The sequence below is a fragment of the Lepus europaeus genome, chromosome 17 (assembly GCF_033115175.1).
Source record: "Lepus europaeus isolate LE1 chromosome 17, mLepTim1.pri, whole genome shotgun sequence".
NCBI classification, from domain to species: domain Eukaryota; kingdom Metazoa; phylum Chordata; class Mammalia; order Lagomorpha; family Leporidae; genus Lepus; species Lepus europaeus.
In genome coordinates this window covers 49,501,638-49,528,179 of record NC_084843.1, presented here as the reverse complement: position 1 = coordinate 49,528,179, position 26,542 = coordinate 49,501,638, and the positions used below count along the sequence as shown (strand labels likewise).

The 26,542-nt window shown below is 38.4% G+C and overlaps 1 protein-coding gene across 1 annotated transcript in view; it reads right to left on the bottom strand.

Moving 5' to 3' along the window:
- The window catches only part of PHYHIPL (phytanoyl-CoA 2-hydroxylase interacting protein like), a 65,753-nt gene extending 39,764 nt beyond the window's left edge, over positions 1-25,989 (bottom strand). Inside the window, exon 1 of the mRNA XM_062214511.1 lies at positions 25,694-25,989. Within this exon, the coding sequence (XP_062070495.1) occupies positions 25,694-25,799 (106 nt within the window). The 5' untranslated portion in view covers positions 25,800-25,989. The remainder of the gene's footprint in view (positions 1-25,693) is intronic.
- Between the last annotated feature and the right edge of the window lie 553 nt (positions 25,990-26,542).

Genomic DNA, 26,542 nt, shown 5'->3' with positions numbered 1-26,542 from the left:
TTCATCGTAGAGATCTTTAACGTCTTTGGTTAAGTTTATTCCAAGGTATTTGATTTTTTTTGTAGCTATTGTGAATGGGATTGATTTTAGAAGTTCTTCCTCAGCCGTGGCATTGCCTGTGTATACAAAGGCTGTTGATTTTTGTGCATTGATTTTATATCCTGCTACTTTGCCAAACTCTTCGATGAGTTCCAGCAGTCTCTTAGTAGAGTTCTTTGGGTCCCCTAAATAAAGAATCATATCATCTGCAAAGAGGGATAGTTTGAGTTCGTCCTTCCCGATTTGTATCCCTTTAATTTCTTTTTCTTGCCTAATAGCTCTGGCCAAAACTTCCAGAACTATATTGAATAGCAGTGGTGAGAGAGGGCATCCCTGTCTGGTACCAGATTTCAGTGGAAATGCTTCCAACTTTTCCCCATTCAATAGGATGTTGGCCATGGGTTTTTCATATATTGCTTTGATTGTATTAAGGAATGCTCCTTCCATACCCAGTTTGCTTAGAGTTTTCATCATGAAAGGGTGTTGTATTTTATCAAATGCTTTCTCTGCGTCTATTGAGAGAATCATATGGTTTTTCTTCTGCAGTCTGTTAATGTAGTGTATTACGTTGATTGTTTTGCGAATGTTGAACCATCCCTGCATACCGGGGATGAATCCCACTTGGTCTGGGTGGATGATCTTTCTGATGTGTTGTTGCATTCTATTGGCCAGAATTTTATTTAGGATTTTTGCATCTATGTTCATCAGGGATATTGGTCTGTAATTCTCTTTCAATGTTGCGTCTCTTTCTGGCTTAGGAATTAAGGTGATGGTGGCTTCATAGAAGGAATTTGGGAGGATTCCCTCTTTTTCGATTGCTCTGAATAGTTTGAGAAGAATTGGAGTTAGTTCTTCTCTAAATGTCTGGTAGAACTCAGTAGTGAATCCATCTGGCCCTGGGCTTTTCTTTGTTGGGAGGGCCTTTATTACTGTTTCAATATCTGTGTCAGTTATTGGTCTGTTTAGGTTTTCTATGTCTTCCTGGCTCAATTTAGGGAGGTTGTATGTGTCTAAGAATCTGTCCATTTCTGATAGATTTCCCTGTTTGCTGGCATACAAGTCCTTGTAGTAATTTCTGATGATTCTTTTTATTTCTGTGGCGTCTGTTGTTACGTTTCCCATTTCATCTCTGATCCTATTGATTTGGGTCTTTTCTCTTCTTTTTTTAGTGAGTTGGGCCAATGGGGTGTCAATTTTGTTTATTTTTTCAAAAAACCAGCTCCTCGTTTGGCTGATTTTTTGTAATGTTTTTTTGGATTCAATCCTGTTGATTTCTTCTCTGATTTTAATTATTTCTCTTCTCCTACTGGGTTTGGGTTTGGTTTGCTGCAGATTTTCTAGATCCTTGAGATGACTTGAAAGCTCATCTATTTGGTGCCTTTCCAATTTCTTGATGTAGGCACCTATTGATATAAACTTTCCTCTTAACACTGCTTTTGTTGTATCCCATAGGTTTTGGTATGTTGTGCTGTTATCCTCATTTACTTCCAGAAAATTTTTGATTTCTCTTTTAATTTCTTCTATGACCCGTTGTTCATTCAGGAGCATATTGTTCAATCTCCATGTGTTTACACGTGCTTTAGGGATTCCTGAGTTGCCAATTTCCAATTTCATTCCTTTGTGGTCTGAGAAGTTGCATGGTATGATTCTAATTCTTTTGAATTTGCTGAGACTTGCTTTATGGCCTAGTATGTGGTCAATCCTAGAGAGGGTTCCATGTACTGCTGAGAAGAATGTAAAGTCCTTAGATGTAGGATGAAATGTTCTGTAGATGTCTGTTAGATCCATTTGGGCTATAGTGTCATTTAAATCTACTGTCTCCTTGTTGATCTTCTGTCCTGTTGATCTGTCTATCTCTGAGAGTGGAGTATTGAAGTCCCCCAGTACTATTGTATTGGGGTCTAAGTCTCCCTTTAAGTCCCTTAACAAGTCTTTTAAATAAGCTGGTGCCCTGTAATTAGGTGCATATACGTTGATAATCGTTATATCTTCTTGTTGAATGGATCCCTTAATCATTAAATAGTGCCCCTCTTTGTCTCTCCTAACAGTTTTTGTAGTAAAGTTTATGTTGTCCGATATTAAGATGGCTACGCCCGCTCTCTTTTCATTTCTGTTGGCGTGGTATATCTTTTTCCAGCCTTTCACTCTCAGCTTGTATGGATCATTGTTGGATAGATGGGTTTCTTGTAAGCAGCAAAAGGATGGGTTTTGTTCCTTAATCCAATCAGCCAATCGGTGTCTTTTAACTGGACAATTCAAGCCATTAACATTCAATGTGACTATTGAGAAGGAGTAACTTTGCCCTGCCATTTGCCAAAGATATTTTCTAATATCTGGTTTGAGATTCCTGTGATCTTTTGCTCTGAGGTTTCCTTCCTTTACCTTCTTTCATATTGGTGACCGTGATTCTGTGTTTCTGTATGTAACACGTCTTTAAGCATCTTTTGCAGGGCTGGACGAGTGGCGACAAATTCTTTCAATTTCTGTTTGCTGTGAAAGGTCTTAATTTCACCTTCATTCACAAATGAGAGCTTTGCAGGATATAATATTCTGGGCTGGCAGTTTTTCTCTCTTAGTACCTGGGCTATATCTCGCCATTCTCTCCTGGCTTGTAGGGTTTCTGATGAGAAATCAGCTGTAAGTCTAATTGGAGATCCTCTGAGAGTAATCTGTCGTTTCTCTCTTGCACATTTTAGGATCTTTTCTTTGTGTTTCACTGTGGTGAGTTTGATTACGACGTGTCGTGGTGAGGATCTCTTTTGATCATGTTTATTAGGGGTTCTCTGAGCTTCCTGTACTAGGATGTCTCTGTCCTTCTCCAAACTTGGGAAATTTTCTGCTAGTATCTCACTAAAAAGGCCTTCTAATCCTTTCTCCCTTTCCATGCCTTCAGGAACTCCTAGAACCCGAATGTTGGGTTTTTTAATAGTATCCTGTAGATTCCTGACAGTATTTTTTAGATTTCTGATTTCTTCTTCTTTTCTTTGATTTGACTGTTTCCTTTCCTGTTCTCTGTCTTCTAATTCCGATATTCTCTCCTCTGCTTCATCCATTCTGTTTTTAAGGCTCTCTAATGTGTTTGCCATTTGATCTATTGAGTTCTTCATTTCATTGAGGTTTTTTTTCACTATCGCAATTTCCTGTTCCACTAGTTGTTTCATTTCATTTTGATTCCTCCTTAATATTTCATTTTCACGGGAGAGATTTTCTATCTTGTCCATTAAGGATTTCTGTAGTTCAAGAATTTGTTTTTGAGAACTTCTTAATGTTCTTGTGAATTTTTTGAAATCTGCTTCTTGCATTTGCTCTATCTCTTCATCTTCTTAATCTTGCATTGGCATGTCTTGTTCACTTGGGGGCGTCATAGTGCCTTCCTTGTTCTTGGTACCTCCGCTTCTATGTTTCTTGCTTGGCATGTTAGAGATAATTTGTGGTGTTTTTGTTTTTGTTTTTTTTCTCTCGTTATACTATGCCTCTAAGTGAGCTGTCTGTTTTGTTGGAGCCTTAGGGGCTGTGATGGGTGTGGTCAGAGAGCTATGCTTGTTTCTTGAGGTTTAAGGCTGTGTAAAGAGCGACTCTCCCAGATTATTTGCTCCTTGCTGGGACACTCTCTCTCTCTCTCTTTTTTTTTTTTTTTTTTTTGTTTTGACTTAGTTGGGAGTGGGGTTGGGGGTAGTTGAAATCTAGCCTCTGTGAGTATTCGTTTGATCTACCCCTGAGACTATACACAGAGTTTATGCAGCCCTCAATGTGTTCTCCAGTTTCGCTAAAGATACTGAGTTTGGCTGAGCTTTACATATGTAAAATCGCGGTGCTCTTTGTTTTGCTTGGTGAGTGAAGGGAGAGGCCTCTGTTCCCCCTCCCCCCAATGTCTCGGACTTCTCAGGTCTTTGTCTTTCTTACCCTCCTCCGTTCCCGCTTGGCAAGTTAGAGATAATTTGTGGTGTTTTTTTTTTTTTTTTTCTCTCGTTATACTATGCCTCTAAGTGAGCTGTCTGTTTTGTTGGAGCCTTAGGGGCTGTGATGGGTGTGGCCAGAGAGCTATGCTTGTTTCTTGAGTTTTAAGGCTGTGTAAAGAGCGACTCTCCCAGATTATTTGCTCCTTGCTGGGACGCTCTCTCTCTCTCTCTCTCTCTTTTTTTTTTTTTTTTTTTTGACTCAGTTGGGAGTGGAGTTGAGGGTAGTTGAAATCTAGCCTCTGTGGGTATTCGTTTGATCTACCCCTGGGACCATACACAGAATTTATGCAGCCCTCAATGTGTTCTCCAGTTTCGCTAAAGATACTGAGTTTGGCTGAGCTTTACATATGTAAAATCGCGGTGCTCTTTGTTTTGCTTGGTGAGTGAAGGGAGAGGCCTCTGTTCCCCCTCCCCCCAATGTCTGGGACTTCTCAGGTCTTTGTCTTTCTTACCCTCCTCCGTTCCCGCGCTGGCGAGATTCTGTGGCTCTGCCTCCTCTCCCGCCGCTGCCGCTCGGCTTGTCTCGGTTGGTTTTCCACGCGGTGGGTTCCCTGTAAGTCCTCTGTGTTTCCTCCACAAGATCCGGAAGTGATTCCTCTGCAGTTTTTTTCTTGAGTCTTTTCCTGATGCTACAGTAATTCCGCTTTTATGAAAGTTTATTTTCCCAAACTAAGGCACACGTCCTCACTATCCGCCATCTTGGCTCCGCCCCTGGCACTCACCTTTTTAATAATTTAAAAACTCAAGTTCTTTGCTCCTTGAAGGTTGCATGCCCTGTCTTGTAATGCTCTCCTTCCATTTTTTTAAGCTACTTCTCATCAGTAAGTCTCAACTTAAGTTCTCAACTCTGAGAAGCCTTCTGTAACTATTCAATCGGATCTAAGTCTATCCCACAACTAATGACAGATTCCTGAAATTCTTTTTTATTTACAGCACTTCCACAATTTCTACATGTTATCTATTTGTTTATTTGTGTATTTAATTTGTTTTTCCCACTAGACCATAAGATTTATGAATACAGGGGTTGTGATCCCTTTGTCACCAATATTGCTGCAGTATCCAAAATTAGTACATATGTACTGAATAAGTGAATAATTATGTAAAGGAACCCATCTATACCCTGAGTTTGGAAATAGTGTATTATTTTATACTTCTAAAATACCATCAGATGAACTGGCAAAATAAATTTTAGTTATTAATCACTTGATTTTCAAAGCCTCTAAATAAATTCTCAAATGTTTCAGTTGTCTCTCAGCTACCAAACTGAGTATTTTTCTTGTAATAATATGGTGATAACCTATTAGAAGGCAACAATCACCTCTGTAATTCAATAAAGCAGTTAATAACTGTTTTAAAACACTATATGATACCACAATATTCTGTATCACATTATATGGGTAAATCCTGCAAACCTCACCCCAAGTAATGTTTTCTTTCAGGCACAGACAAAAACAATAAGCCAGAATTCACCTTGCCAAATACTTCTAAATGATTTCATCACTCTAAAAGCAAAGATTGTATAATATTCAAAAATTCCAATGCACGTGCCATAGAAGTCCACCTACCATGTCACCTAGTCACTTAAATCCCCTTTCCACAAACAACCATACTTTAAATTCAAATTCAGTATAATAGGGTTTTAACAGAATGACTTCATCTTATAAGTGTATTTCCTTTCTACCATGTTTGGTTCTTAACTGGACTAGAACTGAAAAAATTAGGATACTACTTATTTGCTCATTTGTGAAAAAGTACATTACAGTGTAGAGACAGATATATAATACTGAACTTCCATAACAGTTAATGGTACAAATATCACATGTACAGAACACAAGAGTTGGTTGAACTAAAATTCTAAGATTAAATAAAATCCAATTTCAGAAAATAAAAATCAAAATATTAAGAATCTCTGAAATATTCTTAACCCAAATGATACTTCACTGGACTCAAGTCATTTTACAGTAAGGCATTCACAATTTGACCCCAGTGGCCAGTTTAGGAATTCTTGAGAGCCATGAGTAGCTGCATCAGACACTCAGATATAAAGTGGTAACCAATTTTCTATCTGAAAAATCTTAACTTGGTTCTAAAGACATCAATTAGGCTTTTGAAATTTACTGGAGACAAGTTATAAAAATCATTTGGCCTCACATTTGGCTTATTCAGATGCTGTGCTGTGAGTGAATGTACACATGAACTAAACAAAGAATCTATTTGTAGCATTTTTAAGGTAAATTAACTATTTCGTATTCTTTAAGTAAAAGGCTGAGCAAAGAACTCTTGCTGTTTTCAAAAGGACTACCTTTCTGTATTCAAAATAAGTATTGTACTATTTTCTGAAGAATCAAATCTTTACCTACGTGAAATATTAATAAATCACACCACACTTTCTGTAAGTTGGACAAATTATAAAACATGACTAGCGCAGGACAAAAACTGAACTTGCAAGTGATCACTTACAATGTAGTAACTTGCCCTAAACTACCAGGTGGTTTTTTTCCATTCCTTGTCTCTGGATTTCAATTTTCTGAAAACTACAAAGAAATAATACAACAAAAACACACCCAGGACAGCTTTTATTCACTTAGTCACTTGCTCAACCTTCTGTCTCCCTTAATCACAAGCATTAGGTTTGAATCAAATAAGTGTGGTTCTGAATGTTTCTAAAGCTAAATACGACATGCAGCTGTATTCATCAAACATGGTATGTCAACTAGATTTCCAGAATTAGCAAATTTTTACATGGAGTTTTCAGTGGCTGCTATAAAACAAGAGACTCAGGTTGTGATGCACTGGGTTAAGCCACTGCTTATGGTGCTGGCATCCCGTATCAGTGTTGGTTCAAGTCCCAGCTGTTCCACTTCTGAGCCAGCTTCCTACTAATGTGCTTGAGAAGGCAGTGGAAGGTGGCCTAAGTACATGGGCCCTTGCTATCCAGGTGGGAGATGTAAATGGGAGTTCAGGTTCCTGGCTTTACCCTGGATCAGAGCCCGCAGTTGCAGTTATCTGTGGAGTAAACCAACAGATAAAAGTTTTCTCTTGCTCCCTCCTTGTCTGTCACTGTTATTTTGAATAAAATAAATAAATCTTTAAAAACTAAAACATAGAATCAGATTAAGGATGGGTTACACTGCTGAAGTCAGTATGCATGCACTGACACTAGACTTTTGAAGTGGTGATACCAGACTGGGAAATTCTAAGTAACAGATATGAAGAGAATTCAGACAGACTATCAGAGAAATCTGGCAGTCTACAAATGGCATAATTATCATTCGATGGGCAAAGTATGACATGAGGAGAAGTAGTCTTATAATAGCCAGTAAGGAAGGACTTCAAGTGATCAGCCTGCTGCATTAAGGAGTTTAATAGCAAGTTGAATAGTTCTACCCATGAAGAACTATGAAAGACAAAATTAGAATACTGGGCAAGAAAATAATGCACAGACTCATTTTTTAAGATGGAACTACAGAGATTTAGTTGCTTCAGACAGATATAAGAAGAGGCCTGATCAAGAAAGTCAAAATGAGAATTTATTTACTAGAACCAACATACCAGGACAGAGTAATGCCAAGAATTAGTTGATGCTAGAGTCATGAAATCCTGACCTTGAGCTTCTTCCAGTACCAGTTCTCAGATCCAGAATCGTTCCAACAGTCAAGAGAAGGGCTGAATTTCCATGTGGTATTAAGAAACTCAAGTTGGAGAAAACTATAACAATTATCAGGTTCAGACCTATGGCTTAATACTAATTAAACTGCTTCTGTTTTAGGATGTACCCCACATGAAGAGATAGATAGGTCTGGGCCTCTTAACTTACAAGGCCTAAAGCCCAACAGATTATTATTAAGCCCCTTCTGTCAGGCAGAATTTGCCTCTCAATCAGAAAACTTAATTGTAGCTTAGACAGCACCTTTCTTAGCTCCTCTAATAATGACTCTGTCCTTTGTTCTAGACCCTGTCTAGCGTACTTGGGCCTCATTCCTTTGTAATCATAACCTCTACTCTACCACCAATGGCTCTACTCCCAACCTGTGTGTACTGAGGGTCCTCTTCCCCACTTAATGCTGTATAATTGTTCAAACCTGGTCAATGCCACTCTTAGGATCATTGGTTACTATCCTCACCCTGTCTTTTATGACTTTGTCTAAATATGATCAGAGTCGGCAAATTTGGAAGGCTTCCATAGCCTTGGCAACTCATGACGACAGCCTAGGGTGGTTACTGGCGCCATAAACTAGACTGTCAATTTGTTGGGTCAACAACAGGAGCCACTGTGCCCTTGCTCCTCATGTGGGATCTCTGTCCTTAATGTGCTGTACATTTTGATTTAACGCTATAACTAGTACTCAAACAGTATGTTTCACTTTGTGTTTCTATATGGGTGCAAACTGTTGAAATCTTTATACTAAACTGATCTTCTGTATATAAAGAGAATTGAAAATGAATCTTGATGCAAATGGAAGGGGAGAGGGAGCGGGAGAGGGGAGGGTTGCGGGTGGGAGGGAAGTTATGGGAGGGGGAAGCCATTGTAATCCATAAGCTGTACACTGGAAATTTATATTCATTAAATAAAAGTTAAAAAAAAGAGTAAGTCTAAAAAAAAAAAAGAAACTAAAGTTGGAGAAAACTATAACAATTATCAGGTTCAGACCTATGGCTTAATACTAATTAAACTGCTTCTGTTTTAACAGCCACCCCAGAATTCAAGCCTTAGGTGTGATTGCTCCTTCTGCTGAAAAGCATACTTCTGCTAAAATATTAGCTGAAGTAGAATTATGGATACAGGTTACCCATAAAACTCAGCAATTCGCTAGCATATTGGTAACTAGAATGGCATACCATTTTATCAAGGGACATAAAGATAAATGCATCACATGAATAATTATAATATGCCCTCCAGGATGAGTTCATGAAATAAGTGAACACATTAAGGACGTTAAAGAATAAAATTAAAACAGTACTAATAATGTGCAACCAAGAAATTGCATGGCTACTGAGAAAAGAGCAATGTTTTTGTCAGAGTGGACAGTGAGAGAGAGAGAGAGAGAGAGAGAGACAGAAAGAAAGGTCTTCCTTTTCTGTTGGTTCACCCCCCAATGGCTGCTGTGGCCAGCATGCTGCAGCCGGCACACCACGCTGATCCAAAGCCAGGAGCCAGGAGAGCAATGTTGTAATTAGGAAAAAAATCAGAGAAAATTATTCTGCATAAAAAAGGATCAAATACTTCCCTTTTTGTCCCATGGACAAAATAAGCATAATCTCACATTTATGAATAATACCTATCTAGAATGTCACACGCCTAAAGAGCTGCTGCATCAGGACAATTTGAATAAAATGTTCACAGGGAAATGTGATGATTTTATCTTATTCTAGTCTAACTTTACATACATAATTCTATGTTCTTTTAGGTGAGCACCTGGCCTTATACATGTGAAGATACTTCAGAAAGTTCATGGGAAAAGGAAGTTAAAAGATTAGGTGTATTTTGGTGCAAAAAGAATATGAAATCTAAGCATACATTTTTCATAATGTACATTTTGTGTGAATTGTTCGAATGTCAATACTGTTTACAGAGTGAATGATGAATGCATGACTGGATGGGAATATGAATTCATGAAAATATAAATATGGCTAAAAGCATACTGGAGATGGCACTCTCTGCCAAGGTTGGCAATATTCAATGTCTAGAATGAAAGGACATCAAACATAATGGGAAAAATATTTGCAAACCACCTGACAAAGGATTTATATCCTGAATATATCAGCAACTTAAAAAACTCAACAAAAAAACCCAAACAATCCAGTTGAGAAATGAGCAAAGGATTTCAATAGCCAGTTCTCAAAAGAAGAAACACAAATAAGCAACAAATATATGCAAAGGTGCTCAACATCACTAGTCATCACTGAAATGCAAATCAAAACCACAATGAGGTATCATTTCACTCCACCAGAATGGCTAAAATCCAAAACACAGACAGTAACAAATGCTGCCAAGAATGTGTACAAGAGCTTCTTCCACATCTCCCATGTGGATGCAGGGTCCCCAGGACTTGGGCCATCTTCTACTGCTTTCCCAGGCCATAGCAGAGAGCTGGATAGGAAGTGGAGCAGCTGGGACTCGAACTGGCGTCCATAAGGGATACTGGCACAGCAGGCAGAGGCTTTATCCACTACATCACAGCACCAGTTCCCACTTAGACTATTTAAAATGGTTACAACTATCTCCTCAAATCAGACCATATACCCTAACAGTAATAGAGTAATAGTAACAGTAGTAGCAGTTAGTCATCAATTGTCATTTTCATGTTAATTTAAGGTCCAGACTCCTAACAAGATGGAATTTTTAAGTTAAATATCTGTACATCCTAAAGCATATTTTATAACTTGGTTTTTAAAATTATGGTAGCTCTTTTTATAGCTTTTCAGAAGCTTGGCTTATGGGCATAAACTTAAATATGTTCTACAAACCCTATATATTCTACAATTACATAAATATTTTCCATGGAATTTTACTTTGGTGAAGATTTCTGAAACATGTAACCAAAAGGTCCTCCCTTGCTCCCTTTCTACTTAATGGAATAGGACTCATATACTTAATTATCAAAATGAGCTATTTATCATCATCTGTAGCATTTTTGGTAAACACTACATTTTGCATAAGTTGAGACATGTATACTTTAACGTGTCTGTGTAAATTATGCATAGTCTAAGTTGCAAATTAACAGTACAGAGTAAAACACTTTAAAATCATGTCTGGAATATACTTACTATTGATTTTATTTTGTAGAATAATATTGGTTAAGAGCATGAGCTTCAGAAATAGACAAAATTGGTTCAAATCCTGACTCTGCTCTTAACAGCTATAGGACTACTTAAATTTACTTAATGGCTACTTAATTCTCAGTATTTTTTTTTTTATTTTCACATCTGACAAATGGAAAATTTGAGTTACATAAACTTTAAGCTACTTTCTTGCCCTAAAATTCTGTTTCTTTAACTCTGGTTACAAAATATAATATTAACTTCATTCAAAGCTATATCAACACATCAAAATGGCATAAAAAAAGTGGTATCATTCAGAAGAAAAAACAGATATATCTAAATTACCTATGTAATTTGGCAAAAGCTAAATGTCCCTATAATTGATTAAATTATCTGTCTGACTGCTAATGTGAAGATTATGTTACTCTCATGTGTTAAACAGTTCCTTGGCTAGCCTTGTAATAAAGTTGACATAGGGTAACTTTTTAAATTGACACTTTAAGATCTGACATTTTCCTATCTAACTTAAACTTATTCGACTCCTATTCTCACCACCCACTACTAAGCTTTTGCTGGAGTGATTCTTTTATATCTTATCTATTACTGCCTATGTCATCTTTTACCCATTGTGTATCACTATCTCCAGGGAGCTTACCTATCCTCCCAAATTTTCCATTTCAACCTCTACTCATTCTTCTTCAAGTTCTTCGACTTTACCCTCATGAGTTCCTCATCACAAATCAGTTAGCATACCTCCCTATATATTTCTGTTAGATGAATAAGGAATAAATGACAAAACCCTAATCTTCATATAAGATTTCAAACATATTTATAAATTAAAAAAAATTTTTTTTGAGACAGAGTGGACAGTGAGAGAGACAGAGAAAAAGGTCTTCCTTTTCCATTGGCTCACCCCACAATGGCCGCTGTGGCCGGCGCACCGTTCTGATCTGAAGCCAGGATCCAGGTGCTTCTCCTGGTCTCCCATGTGGGTGCAGGAGCCCAAGCCCTTGCGCCATCCTCCACTGCACTCCCGGGCCACAGCAGAGAGCTGGACTGGAAAAGGAGCAACCGGGACAGAATCCGGTGCCTCAACCAGGACTAGAACCTGGGGTGCCAGCGCCGCAGGCAGAGGATTAGCCTATTGAGCTGTGGCGCCGGCCTAAATTAAAAATTATCAAGGCCCATGGCTCAACAGGCTAATCCTCCGCCTTGCGGCGCCGGCACACTGGGTTCTAGTCCCGGTTGGGGCACCGATCCTGTCCCGGTTGCCCCTCTTCCAGGCCAGCTCTCTGCTGTGGCCAGGGAGTGCAGTGGAGGATGGCCCAAGTGTTTGGGCCCTGCACCCCATGGGACACCAGGAGAAGCACCTGGCTCCTGCCATCGGAACAGCGCGGTGCGCCGGCCGCAGTGCGCTACCACGGCGGCCATTGGAGGGTGAACCAACGGCAAAAGGAAGACCTTTCTCTCTGTCTCTCTCTCACTGTCCACTCTGCCTGTCAAAAAAAAAAAATTAAAAAAAAAAATTATCAAGGCCCAGATTTTCTCTTAACATCTTAAATTCATAATTTTGTTAAAGAGCTAGTAAGTTTTTCAGTTTCATGTCAAATTTTATTATTCAGTGGTTAAAACTGAAATAAAGAAGCCTTCTTGAGACTCCAACTCTTTAAAGTCATCTTATATAGCAGGACTGTTCCAAGGAAGTGCTGATACCCACCCAAAATGGGGACTCACATTTCCAATAAATCCAAATTCTTATGCCCACTATTCCTCTCTGCTTTACCTTACAAAACAAATCAAGCCCCAGGCACAACCCTGAGTAGCTGGCAACAAAAAGAAACAAATTCAATAAAATTCAATCAATGTGACCCAGAATAAAACAAAAAGCAATGAACATGAATAATGTATAAAAGGAGTGCAAAAAAATATAAGCAGAGTAAATGTTAAAGGAGGAAGTAACTTTATGTTAAGAATGAATTGAGGGGCCGGCGCCGTGGTGCACTAGGTTAATCCTCCACTTGCAGTGCTGGCATCCCATATGGTCGCCGGCTCTAGTCCCGGTTGCTCCTCTTCCAGTCCAGCTCTCTGCTGTGGCCGGGAGGGCATTGGAGGATGGCCCAAGTGCTTGGGCTCCTGCACCCGCATGGGAGACCAGGAGGAAGCACCTAGCTCCCGGCTTCAGATCGGTGCAGCCCCGGCCATTGCGGCCATTTGGGGGGTGAACCAACGGAAGGAAGACCTTTCTCTCTGTCTGTCTCTCTCTCTCTCTCTCTCTCTCTCTCACTGTCTATAACTCTACCTGTCAAATAAATAAATAAAATCTTTAAAAAAAAAAAAGAATGACTTGAAGGAAAAGCTGGCACTCAAATGTTGCAGGAACCAACAAGTATAAACCTAGAGAAGTCAAAGTGTTAAGCCAAAGACAATATATATGGTAGCAAAGCCAGAATAGAAGACAGTTGTAAACTGCAAGGAAGAGCAAAAGTGAGAATACGAGCCCCGATAGCAGCACAACTTGCACATGGAAAATCAGTTTACTTCCAGTTAGGTGAAATTTTGGAAGAAAGACATACTGAGTACAGGAGGAAAAAAAAAAGAGTACGTACAGCTGATAGTCATCAGGGTGAGGTTGGAAACAATACGGTGAAAGATACCCAAAAGAACAAATGAACCTAAAAGATGGAAAGCTGCAATAAGAATAATGAAAATTCTCAAATGTATTATAATTGAATTAAAGTTTCTTAACAGGGAGGACAGGTATTAAAAATAAAAGGTCAAAAAGATTTTTTTAAATGTATTTATTTATTTGCATGGCAGAGTGATAGAGGGACAGGAAGAGACACAGAGCTATCTTCTATCTACTAGTTGACTCCCCAAATGCCTACAGAAGCCAAGGTTGGGTCAGGCCAAAATCAGGAGCCAGAAAAATCCATCTGGTTCACCCATCAGAGTGGCAGGAACTCAAGCACTTGGTCCATCATCGACTGCCTCCCAGGCACATTAGCAGGAAGCTGGATTCTAAGTGCAGGGTAGCTGGGACTCAAACCAGGTACTTCCATATGGGATGTAGGCATCCCAAGTGGCAGCTTAACCTACTGCAGCACAAAAGATTATTTTTAAAGCTCAAATAATATGTGATTTGGAAGAAAGAGAACATACAGATAAAGGAGATACTCAGTTACAGAGTTATGACATAAAATCCTAATCAGACCAATTGAAGAGAACGAATTCATAGATTTCATCATTAGATTTTATTTTAAAAATATCACTGAAGAAATTGGAAAAAAAATATTCAAACTATTTTGAGGACAGCAAAGAAAATGGTTGATTCATTTAAAATTCTTAGAAATATCTATAGTTATTTTTTAAGACGACTTTTATTTAATAAATATAAATTTCAAAAGTACAACTTTTAGATTATAGCAATTTTTCCCCCCATAACCACCCTCCCACCCACAAACCATCCCATCTCCTACTCCCTCTCATATCCCATTCTTCATCAAGATTCATTTTTAATTATCTTTATATACAGAAGATCAACTTAGTATATACTAAGCAAAGATTTCAACAGATTGCACCCATACAGACACACAAAGTATAGAGTACTGTTTGAATATTAGTTTTACCGTTAATTCGCATACAACACATTAAGGACAGAGATCCTACATGTGGAATAAGTGTGCAGTGACTCCTGTTGTTGATTTAACAATTGACACTCTTATGACGTCAGTAATCACCCTAGGCTCTTGTCATGAGCTGCCAAGGCTATGGAAGCCTCTTGAGTTCACAAACTCTAACCTTATTTAGACAAGGCCATAATCGAAGCGGAAGTTCTTTCCTCCCTTCAGAGAAAGGTACCTCCTTCTTCTACAAAGTTCTTGGTCATATTTGCATAAGAGGTGAAAAAAGAATTCTACAATACATGGAAAAAATAAAAGTTCTAGCATAACTGGCTAGATTTTACTTGAAACATTTATCATTATTTCAAGTTCAAATTATTATAAATTGTATTTTAGAATTTAAGTGAGTAAAGATTTTAGCTAGTATAAATTAGTATCAACAATAAATTCAAGAACCACTGTTTTAGTCAATAGGCCTTCATTTTTTTTTAATCACTAAAAATAACCAAAAAAACTATGTCCAGGTATTAAGCACCAGAGGAATTAGTACCGTATATACCGAATTGCACCAGAAGTAAAACAAATATGTATGTTCAAACAACCAACTCTAGCACAGCTGGAAAACGTCATACAAAGACTTATTAAAATGGAAGGTGTATCTAATCTTGTGCACAAAGAACTGAAAAAAATAAAAGCACAAGCTTAAAAAAGACTATTATTAAGCTAGCACTCAAGAAATACCCTCATAAACATTAAAATTAGCGGGTTCTTGGTCAAGAGAAATCTGGGAAACGTGTTCAGCATGAAAACTTCAGAAAGAAACTCAGTAAAGATTTTAGTTTTTCTTTAGGCTCCAGTGTCATTATTTTTCTAATTTGAGTTCTAACAGTTTATTCATTTTATGTACTGCAGGTTATATTGCTAGGGTGGGAAAAATTAATCCAGTGCATTTATACAGTAAACACAGGAAATCATACATTCAATTCTCTTGGAATTCAAAATAAGTAGAAATCTATATAGTACATAGCTTAGGTCAAATGTATTTCTTCCATGTTATCTGCACATGATAACCATATTCCACCAAATACAATCATATCAAAAGTATTTTCAAATGATCCTTTCAGAGACAACAAAAAAGATACCACACAAACAAACCAAAATCCATCAGCATTCTAATTTATTCACTTTAATGAGCAGTTCAACAACCTGTCACAGGTCTCAAAGAAGGACTAGAAGATAAAAGAACACTTGATGTAGGTAAAATAAGGGAGACAGCTTGCAAATCACTATCATATTCTCATCTTGATCTTCATCCTCTCCCTATGAGACAGATGAATATTTCTGACAGCCTTCTGGACATTTCCATCTATATATTCCATAAGTATTTCAGATCTAATTTGTCAAGAAACAACCTTAATAGTTTGTTATCAAGATTACTCCATATTAATCCCAACCAACAATCCCTATTTTATTTGCTGGTGTCAAAATGTCCCCAATCTCCCCAACTAGCAAATTTTGCCATCCTCACAACTTTTGTGGTTAATATAGACATGTGAGATAAAAAAATCAACAGATTTTCGCCTCAGAAATATAGCTCAATTTATTCCTTTTTGTATAGCTTGTTTGAACAATCCTTATTATCTATAATTGCCAAATAGGGGCTAAAATCCCTGAGCTCAATATCTCAGTTAATTTATCCAACTGATGCAAGAATGCTATTTCTTAAAAACCATCTATTATTATTTCTTACCTACCTTAGAATGTCTTTGATTACATTACCTATAGCATTGCTTCCCTACCTAAGTGTGGATCCTGGATTACCAATGTCAAGTGGAAAGAAATTAGAAAAGCAAACTCTTGTGCTCTAAAGCATATCTGATTCAGAAACTCAGGGGATGGTGCCGAGCAACCTTTTTTAACAAGTTCCCTAAGTGATACATTTTAAGAACTACTGAACAGTGATTTAATTTTTAATACAGAGATTTGAGGTTTAGAAAACATTATTTCTCTTTTCATTGTTTTATTGCTTTTTAATTATCTTTAAACTGTTCAAAACTGTAATACAAATAGCATACATCAACTTGTGCTGTATTATGTATTTTGGGGTACACATCAAAATAAAATCGATAGTGCCATGTATAAAAATAGCAATGTATAAAAGGTGAAGTTTTATTTCATGTTTATTTGTTTAAATTCAGGCCAGCAAGTATATACTCAAGTAAAATTTTACGAACACATTATGGGCTTGCATGAAGCACTTAATTAGTTGCAGATAAGGTTCATGTATATCTGTTTAGCCCTTCCTCTCATAAGAACAAAGTAAACAGATTAAGGCCTTCTTCCATAACTGTATTGATGATGAAGTTATTCTAAGTTTGAGAAAGAGTTCTACATTTTTAAATGTAGGTAATAAATAATTACCTATAAAACTAGAAATGGATCCTTAGTTTAAAAACTAAATATTAGACAAATTTCCCAAAGATATATTGAGACTGATTTGGCTCATGATGTCTTAAGTCTTACTCTTAATTAGCTGGTTTTTCAGCTAATATGTACCACAGTGGCAACAATATTCAAAATGAAATAGGCTGGAAACCCTTAGACACAGTCACGCAAAGCTAAAATGCATTATATTCTTCTATCATTAGGATTTATGTTGTAGTGATTGGGTTTAATAAGAAAAGATTTTGCAAAAATAGTGATACAGTTTTGACAAGTTCCCTAACTCAAAACAAAAAATAAGGGTGGCTAAAGTTATTATAAAACTGACAGTTAAAATGTACCTAGAAAAATGTTACCACATCACCTGTTAATAAAAAATCACACAAGTGGAAGAAAGCACATACCCGATTTTATCATTAAACTATGAAAAAATATTAACTGATTCAATCACTTCCCTCAAAGGGAATACTGGCTCCTTCATGACTCAACTCTGTGGGGGGAAAAAAAACTACTAATTTGTTAAATCTAGATCGATTTGCTTGAAGAGTATCTTCAGAAGGCAAAATGATTAAAAACATTAGTTTGCCACTACTTATCTGTATGAACCAGAACTTTCTATCCACAATGCAATAAAAATAAAGTAGATGTTGAGGCTGATCTAAAACAGCAATTTTTAAACATAACTGCTCATTTAAATTTTCCACTATACCACCAGAACACCATAAATGACTTAATTTGAAAAATGTGGCATGTTTGAAATTACAGATAAAAGTGCACTAATAAAATGCTACTTTTGTTCCTACTTATGACATAGCTTAGTTAGCTCTCGCAGTTTAATTTCCCACCAGGCACACTTCTTTCCTTCACTAATACCAAAAGCTATGCATTCCTGGGTTATATACAATCTGATGCCTTTAGATACACTCTTTTCTCTGCCAGAAATGCTCTTCTCTCACTTTTCAAAAATTATTTTACTTTCAACATCCAGAATATTGCTTCTCAGATTCAAAACAGGATTAATCACTTTCTCTTCTATATTCCATATTGTACTTATCACACATTTATCAATTAGATAAACTATATCCCTAAATCCCTTGAATGCAGGATCCAAGATACATTCATTCTTGGATCCTTTCTGCCCCCTATTCTTAATACAGATCCTAAAGTTAGAATCAATGTACAAGTAAATAGCAAATACAGGGAAAGGCATTTGGTACAGCAGTTAAAAACAGCTTGGGACACCCATTCACCATATTGGATTGCTTGGGTTGAAGTCACACATCCATTTCCAATTCCAGCTTCCTACTAATGCTCACCATGGGAGGAAGCGATGACAACTCAAGCAGCTGGGTCCCTGCCACTCACGTAAGAGATCTGAAATCAGTTCCAGGAGCCCGGCTTTGACTTGGCCCAGCCTCAGTTACTGCAGAACCTTGGGAAGTGAACCAGGGAATGGAAGATTCTCTCTCTCTCCTTCTCTCCTTCCTTCCCTCCCTCTCCCCCTCCTCTTCTCTCCTTCTCTCCCTCCCTCTCCCTCACTGCATTTCAAACAAACAAAAATAAATATAAATTTTAAAAAACTGTAAAAAGAACAAAAGGAAATGGTGAGACTCTTAACTCGTTAAGGTTAGTACCTATAAAGTAATCACTGAACAAGAATAAATTTTTAATGTGCTCAAGCACTACTTAAAAGTGTAGTCCATGCGGGGGGGGGGGGGGGGGCTGTGCCCTGGCTCACTTGGTTAATCCTCCACCTGAGGCACTGGCACCCGATATGGGCACTGGGTTCTAGTCCTGGTTGCTCCTCCTCCAGTCCAGCTCTCTGCTGTGGCTCGGGAGGGCAGTGGAGGATGGTCCAGGTGCTTGGGCTCCTGCACCCGCGTGGGAGACCAGGAGGAGGCACCTGGCTCCTGGCTTCGGATTGGCTGTAGCAGCTATTTGGGGGGTGACCCAACAGAATAAAGACTTTTCTCTCTCTCTCTGTCTATAACTCTGTCAAAAAAAATAATTTAAAAAAATTTTTTTAAAAAAAGTGTGGTCCATGGACATTTGTTCAGCTAGTGGTTAAGCCATTGGTTAGGCTGCCTACATCACATATCAGAGTACCTGGTTTAAATACCCAGTACTAGGACCTGATTACAGTTTCCTGATAACTCAGACCCAGGGAGGCAGCAGTGATGGCTCAAGCAATTGGGTTCCTGTCACCCACATGGGAGATCTGGATTGAGTTCCCAACTGCCGATTTGGCAAACTTTTAATATCTAATGAAAGGGCCAGATGGTAAGTATTGTACAGTTTGTGGGCTATGCACTCTGTCACAGCAACTCAATTCTGTTGCCATAGCAAGAGAACAGCCATAGACAATAAATAAACAAATGGGCATGGCTGTGTTCCAATAAAATTTTACTTACAAAAAAAGTAGGCAGCGTGTTTGCAGATTTGGCCCAATTACCATAATTTGCTGATCCCTGTTCTAAATCATAGACAAAACCCAAAAAGCAGTCACTAAGAACCCATCTATCACATAGTACATGAGCCAAAACTATATGACTGTTGTTGGCACTATTCACCAATTTTTAATATTTTAAAGACTGAAAAATTTACCAACATTCAGGCTAATGGAAGATGTGACACCATTTTTAAGAAAATCAAACTTTACTGAAAAATCTTTTGTATCTTTCCAATATACGTCAAAGAAAGCTTTAAGGTTTCATAATATCAGTAGATAGTAATATCCCCACAGGTTATAGAAACAAAAATATATAAATTTATTTACACTATTTGCCACAATCATTATAACAAATAGTATACACTCATTATTCCCACAGAGCATCCCCTTTTAAATAAATCACAACCTAGCTAAAGTCATAACAAAACTGACTGAAATTCCAAGTACAAAGCTCTTTATTCAAATCACATTATTTAAACAACTTAAAAATATAGCACTTTTGTTTGCATTTTTAACAAACCTGGATTGTAGATCTTTGGGTTTAAAGTTGGCCTTCTCCAAAACACTACTTTGTTTCAAGGGGTGAGATACACAGCTCACTAGAGTTCACTCTAAAATTGGAGCCAAATTCTGACCTTCTTGTGCTCACTTCAGTCCTAGTCTCTTTTGAAATATACGTATCTATATGTAGCCATGAGGAACTCTTCTCCCCATTCTAGAACTCTTTTCCCCAGAGCATAAGATAAAACGCTCAATAATTCTAAGTTTCCAATGCATCCCTCATTAGATTCCAAAAGTCTTGCATGTTTTCACGTTATACTAATCTCCTTAAAATGTCCCCTAAGATTCCAACACTATTATAGATTACTGAAAGATCTCTTTTTCATAATATTCTCTAAAGTACCAAATGGTCAGTTTTAAGTAGTAATAATTCTCCAAGTATTATCATTAGATTATAAGTAGCTTTTGAGAAGTGGGAATAGAGTCTAAAAGGAATTTAAGAGTCTTCTCTTGTGAGTAGTCACATAGAAATAATGAGAAAGCAATATATAATATTTTTCCAGTGATACAGTATCTATGAGAGATAGAAGTGTTCCTGAAAAGGGGCTTAGGACATACTTAGGTATCCACTGAAACTTAAAATTCTATGTATTAAAAATAGATGTCATCATGATCTCTAAATATTTTTTCCTTTCTCTTATTTTCCTTTCCTGCCAATGATTCATAATGTTTTCCAGGCAAAATCTTAAAGTTATTCATGCTCATATCCCATTTTGTCTAAAATTCAATCATGAATTCTTACCAATTATTTCTTCATTTAGTTTATACAGTTACTACTATCCTACATGTAGATAATACGCTGAAATTTCCTATTCTTCCTGCCTAGGTTTTCCCATTCTACATATTTTAGCCAAAAGTCTTCTTCAAACATTTGATTGTATTTTTCAAATGTTATGCAAATAAAATATAGCCTGCTTCAATAATAGTCTAATAGCTGTCTAATAGTAACAGTATTTCAAACAGTTAAAGAATAAAATATATGTTTTAGAATAAAAACAGAATGATTTAATAATAAAGAAGAAAGTAGAAAAGAAAACTAAGCTCAAGAAAGGGGCACATTTTGCAGGGGAAAACTTAAATTATGCATCAACTAAGGGCAGAGCGGAAACCCAGAAACAAGAAGGCTTATGCTTTCTGCAAGAATGATGCAGTTCCTGTTATCTGTACTAAAGCCCAGTACAAAACATAAAAGTCATCAGGAAAATATAAAGTAATGGAAAAACCAAGTCTGAGACTAAATGAGAGAGAATTCTAAGAAAAGGCAGCCAAGTGACTTGTAAGCTGTCTAAAAGTGTTCTATTGAGAAAGAACTTCTGAGTGGCCTATAGAGGCAACAACGCAAGTTGCCAGCGTCACTACTTCTGACACATCAGTAACTCGACCACTGGAGGGAGTCTGATCACATATCCTTTGAGGTGACTTTTACTCATAACTTCCTGGTCTTCCCTAGAAATGAATTAGAACCCCTACCAAGAATATGAATTGGTTCAACAAAATCTTATGGTTTTCAAGGTTCTTATTTCTTTTAGTTTTTGTTTTGTTTGATACTCACTAATAAAAATTTACAGCATCTCTACAGTCACATCTGGGTCAAAGAACTGAATCCAGAGGTCACATGTCATTGTACAGATCTAGCCTAAGGGAAAATGTCATAAAGATATTGTAAGACAAGAACAGAGCAGGGCTCTTATACAAATACCTACGTGAAGTAGGTATCAAGGTCACAATTTACATGAAGAACAGCAAACAGCAGATCTGAACTGCAAGCTGAAAACAGCTTTTAGGATAAGGCTAGCATGAAAGGGATGGTAAAATAGAAGGGATAACTGTACCGTAACTGTGATTTTTAAGTTTTGTGCTCTTTTAAAATTCAAAATTTACAGTTTCCATTAATCACTCATTAAGAAATCATTTCCTAATTGAAAATACAACTGGAATTGTGAAAAAAAATGAAGATCTACATATTCACATAAAAGAAAATTAAAAAATACTTTAACTCAAGATCTAAAATGGTGTTAACACTATGTTATACCATATGTCAGTAAGACTGAGGAAAGACTACCTGACATTCTTATAATAAAAACAATAAAGGTAACAGTTGTGAGTATTCTTTCTAGATGCTTGCTCACTTCAGAAAATGTTATTAAGGATTATTTTATAGTACTGTGCTATATTACCAAACATTATGGCAGTACTTTATACTTTCCAAAGTTCAAAACTGTCTTATTAACACATAAATGAGCATAATGAGGTCTCAACTGATTCATAATTTAAATAAATATACCAAAGTCCAAATATAAAGAATCTGTTAAAATATGTACATAGACAAGGAAATCTATCAGCTTTTGTGTGTGTAGTTTTCACTAAAAAGTGTTCCTTTGTTGACTAGCATTATAAACTCCATTAACCATATTCAGGATGTAAAACTTCAATACATCTGTATCTATATTTGTATATACAAGCATACTTCAAAAAGTTCATAGAAAATGAAATTAAATTATCCTGGTTTAAAAATTATTGTAATTCATGCAGTTTTTCCATAATACATATTTTCTGTGAACTTTATGATGACCCTGTATATATATATATATATATATACACATATATAATACATATACATATATGTGTGTGCTCATATTTGCATAATAAAAACACAAAGAAAAGCAGAAGTAACACAGGCTTCTGTGGGTAGGCTGCGCAGCTATTTTGTTATGTCACAGGTAAATGAGGGTCTAAAATAACTACTTGGAGAAATAAACTGGAAATAGGTTCTCACACATTAAGGCTTTCAGGTGAAAAATTGTTTTCGATCTTCAGTTTTTTTTTTTTTTTTGAAAAGTCAAAATGCAAGTAAATCATGTTTTCAACTTGAACAGAGATTAACAGAAACACTCTTCTGTTTGCTATCATAAGTAGCAGAAAGCATTGGAACTACCATACAACTCCAGAAGGTTTCCTGATAGAAGTCTACCCAGAATCTTCATTTTGTGCTACAGCAATTAACATCTGAACAGGGACCATGTACAAACAACTAAAGTGCACATGCTATTCATTAGGTAATGTGTATGCGTGTCTAAGAGCCCTCTTGCTTAATTAAAAATCCAATTATATGACCACTTGAACTCTATCTCATATTCTTCTGAGACTACTAAATATTTTGAAAAACTATAAAAAGAGAAACATTGTGAATGGATGCTAATAATGTAGTAAACATCAATTTAAATGAAAGCAAGCAATCAATAGAGAAAATTATAAATGAGAGAGAAGAAAACAGAGACATTTATCATCACCAGCAGCTATGGATCTTAGTTGATACAATATGCGGAACATCATAAAATTAAAAACATCTGTGAGTGGACAAGGTAAAGGAAATATATATTGGTAATTATATTTATGCTAATTTACTCCACCATCAAGGCATTACTGTTGTTTTCATTACTAAGTTAATAGGGTGAAATAAAGTATGAAAAGTAAACAGCAAGCAAAACAAATGCATTCCTAGGATAAGAAAATTATGAAAATATAGTTCTTATTATGTGCTTACGTATAAGACAGATCTTCTGCCACATCATTGCCTTTCTATACTATAGATTTATACAAGTAAAATAATGAGACCTGAGAGGGGGAAAAAGTAACAGAAACTGAAGGAGAAAACAATATCTAACTGAAAATTTCTCAGTATAAAATGATGCCAAATAAACTCTGGTCTAAAAAGTTAACGTAACGCTTGGTAAACTGTGATATAAAAACAACTATACTATCCCTACCTAATGCATTGCTGTGATGCCAACTTAATATTTATGTAATTGACACATAAGCTCACACACAAAAATGTTAAGTGTCTAAAAGATATACCTTCCATGTAGTGAAGTTGTTAAAGGAAGACTTTGCTCTTTGCATGCACTGGTAAAAGCTATTTTACAAGTTAGAGTTTTATTCAATTAGTCTATATTAAATCAATTAGAAGTCTGAAAATAGTAATTTTCATATCCTATTTAGTGCCAGTACCCCTCAAATTAAATGTCACATAATTTTTATAAAATAAATGGAACAACTACAAAAATTACCAGGATAGCTCCTACTCTAGGAGAACATAATAAATGTAGCATTAGTTTTTGTACTCATACTATTAATTCTGTAAACTTAAAAACAAACCTTTATTTCTGCTAGCATTTTTGAGACAAGGAGCAACAATGAACTGCTTATTTCTAATTAGCGTAAGAGGAGCATTTGACAAATCACTGAAGTGAAAATAAAATCTACTTTTATTAGATTCTTAAGTTTTCTCTTGAACCCATCTAACAAAATAAAAACATAGGTATTTTACAATGGTAACATTACAAAAAGCCATTTCATGACTAAAATCAAAATGTCCTCTTATGTGGTATATTACAAATAATCTTTATAGTCTAATCAGGCAAGCTTTGTAACAGAATGAAAAATTGTTTTAGATGACATAAATTTGTGCACTTACTACTATGGTGATCAAAATGGTCTATGACTAAAGAAAATATAAAGAGCCTTTTCAAGAAATTATTTAAAGTGGCTTTGATTTCAGAAAGCTTGAATTTTGTTTAAAAATTACATGCAAATTTATTAATAGTAAATTATTAACAGTAAATTAAAACTGTAATAAAAAGTATATTTATCAATAATGTCAAATTTTGTTCCTTTGAGCTAAATGTACCTAACCGCAAAGCCTAACCAAGTTACTACCTACCATTTCAATGACTTTGGAAGCAAGACCTCTGCTCCCTATTTGGATCACACTGATAACTTGATAAATTTTACAACCTTTCTGTGAGCATTCAATCTCTCCACACACCTTTGCTTGAAAAATACTTGGCAATCATTACCACAACGTACAGTTAAACATTAATTGTACTGACAATCAAATGTGCCCAACGTCCTCTCCAGAACATACAACTTGTTTTTCCTTTGTCGGCGGCAGAATTTTACAATTGTTTGGCTAATCAATTAATAATCGGCTGACTTGGTCCACATTAACGAAACACCTTTGAGTCTCCAACTAGCCCAAGTACCACAGGAGCGCTCTAACTACCTCGGTGCACAGAGCACCAGCTATGCCTGTAGCGCTCCGAGCCGGGCTCGATCCATCCCCTCCGTCAGGAACTGCCAACTTAATGGAATAAAAGATGGAATGTCAACGCACAATGGTGCGGACTCGCCACGTATTCTGAACCACAGCCCCTCTAGCGGGCCGATTCCTTCACACATTTTGGACAGTCCCTGACTCGCAGCCCAGAACCACAAAGCCTGTGTCTGTCCTTGGTGCTGAAACGCAGTTTTTCTGGCCCCTCGCTGACAAAAACTGTCATTCTGGTCCCAGTTTGAGAGGATTCAAAGGACTTCAAGGCGAGCCGTCTAAGGATGGGCGGTTTAAAGAAGGGAAGCGAGGGCTAAGTTTCTGGGCGGAGATCGCTAACTAGCGTACGCGTGTGGCGGCGGTGGGTGCTGGAAGCATCCAGAGGGCATGTCCCTGTCGGCGCCAGGGGACCCAGGACATCCAGACTGCGGCAAAGCCGGGACGCGCCAGGTCCGGGCGGGCGCCGCGGCCAGGAACCCGCGCTCGCCGGGGCCGAACGGGCGAAGGCGGCCAGGGCGCCTGGCCGTGGACCACGGCCACTTCTGGCGCCGAAGCGCAAGCCCCGGGGTCCTTTTGTTTCTGGGGTGAGGGGGGCGGGGGCCGGAGGGGAGCCGGCACCTGCGAGTATTCGCACAGTGGGGGGGACAACAAAAGACCCCAAGGGCCGGGGCCGGGCCCAGCCAGCGGCGTCGGAGCAGCTGCGACGCCCCAGCGCGGGCTCGAACCCTCTCCTCCAGGTCCCGACCGCTCTTACCGTCCCGGTCGCACAGCTGAATGGCCTCCAGGCTGAGGTTTTTGATCACCTCCTCACAGGGGCTGGTGGGGCTGTTGAGGGCATGTTCCAGGCGCGGCACCTCCATGTTTCCAACCCCCTTCTCAAGCCCGCCGGCTTCGTATCCAGGCTCTCTCGCCGGGCCGGGTGGGCGAGAAGGGCGGGAAAGGAGAGGGGAGTGGCAGCGGGACGGGCGAAGGCCTGGGACGCGGCACTGAGGGGGCCGAGTCCGAGCAGCCTGGCTGGAGAGAAGCCACGGCCCAGGCGACAGCCGTGGCGGGAGCTCCGGGCAGTGTGCGGCTCTCAGAGACCGAGCGGCACCCGGCGCGAGGGCGGGAGGTGCGCGCTCCCGGCGGCGCGCGAGGAACGTGAGGGAGACCGCGCGCCACGCGCACGCGCGTGTGCGCCAGGACGCGCCCCCTGCTGGAGCGCGGCGCCCCTCCCCCACCCTCCGGAGCGCACGCGCCCCCAGCTGCCCTTGCGCCACGGGCCCACTGCCCGGCGCCAGGGAACATGGGCGCCACGCCGCGCTGTCCGCTGTCCGTGGCGGTTTGGCGTTCCCCTCTCTTCATGGTGTCAGGCGGAGCCCGAGTTGTCACTGAGGCTCCTGCACGGGGAGGCGAGGGCGAGCAGGTTGGTTGTTGACGAAGCATGGGGAAAATAAGGGCCCAGCCCCTTTGGATCGGGGTTTGGGGCCGGCAGGCCGCCTTCCCCACGCGCGATCCTGAGCTCCTCGCTGCCCGCACCGTGCTGGCTCAGACCCAGTCCACGGACGATCTGCCTTGGGGTGAAGGAGGAGCACTGGGGTTCGGCCACCCCAAAACAGGGTCA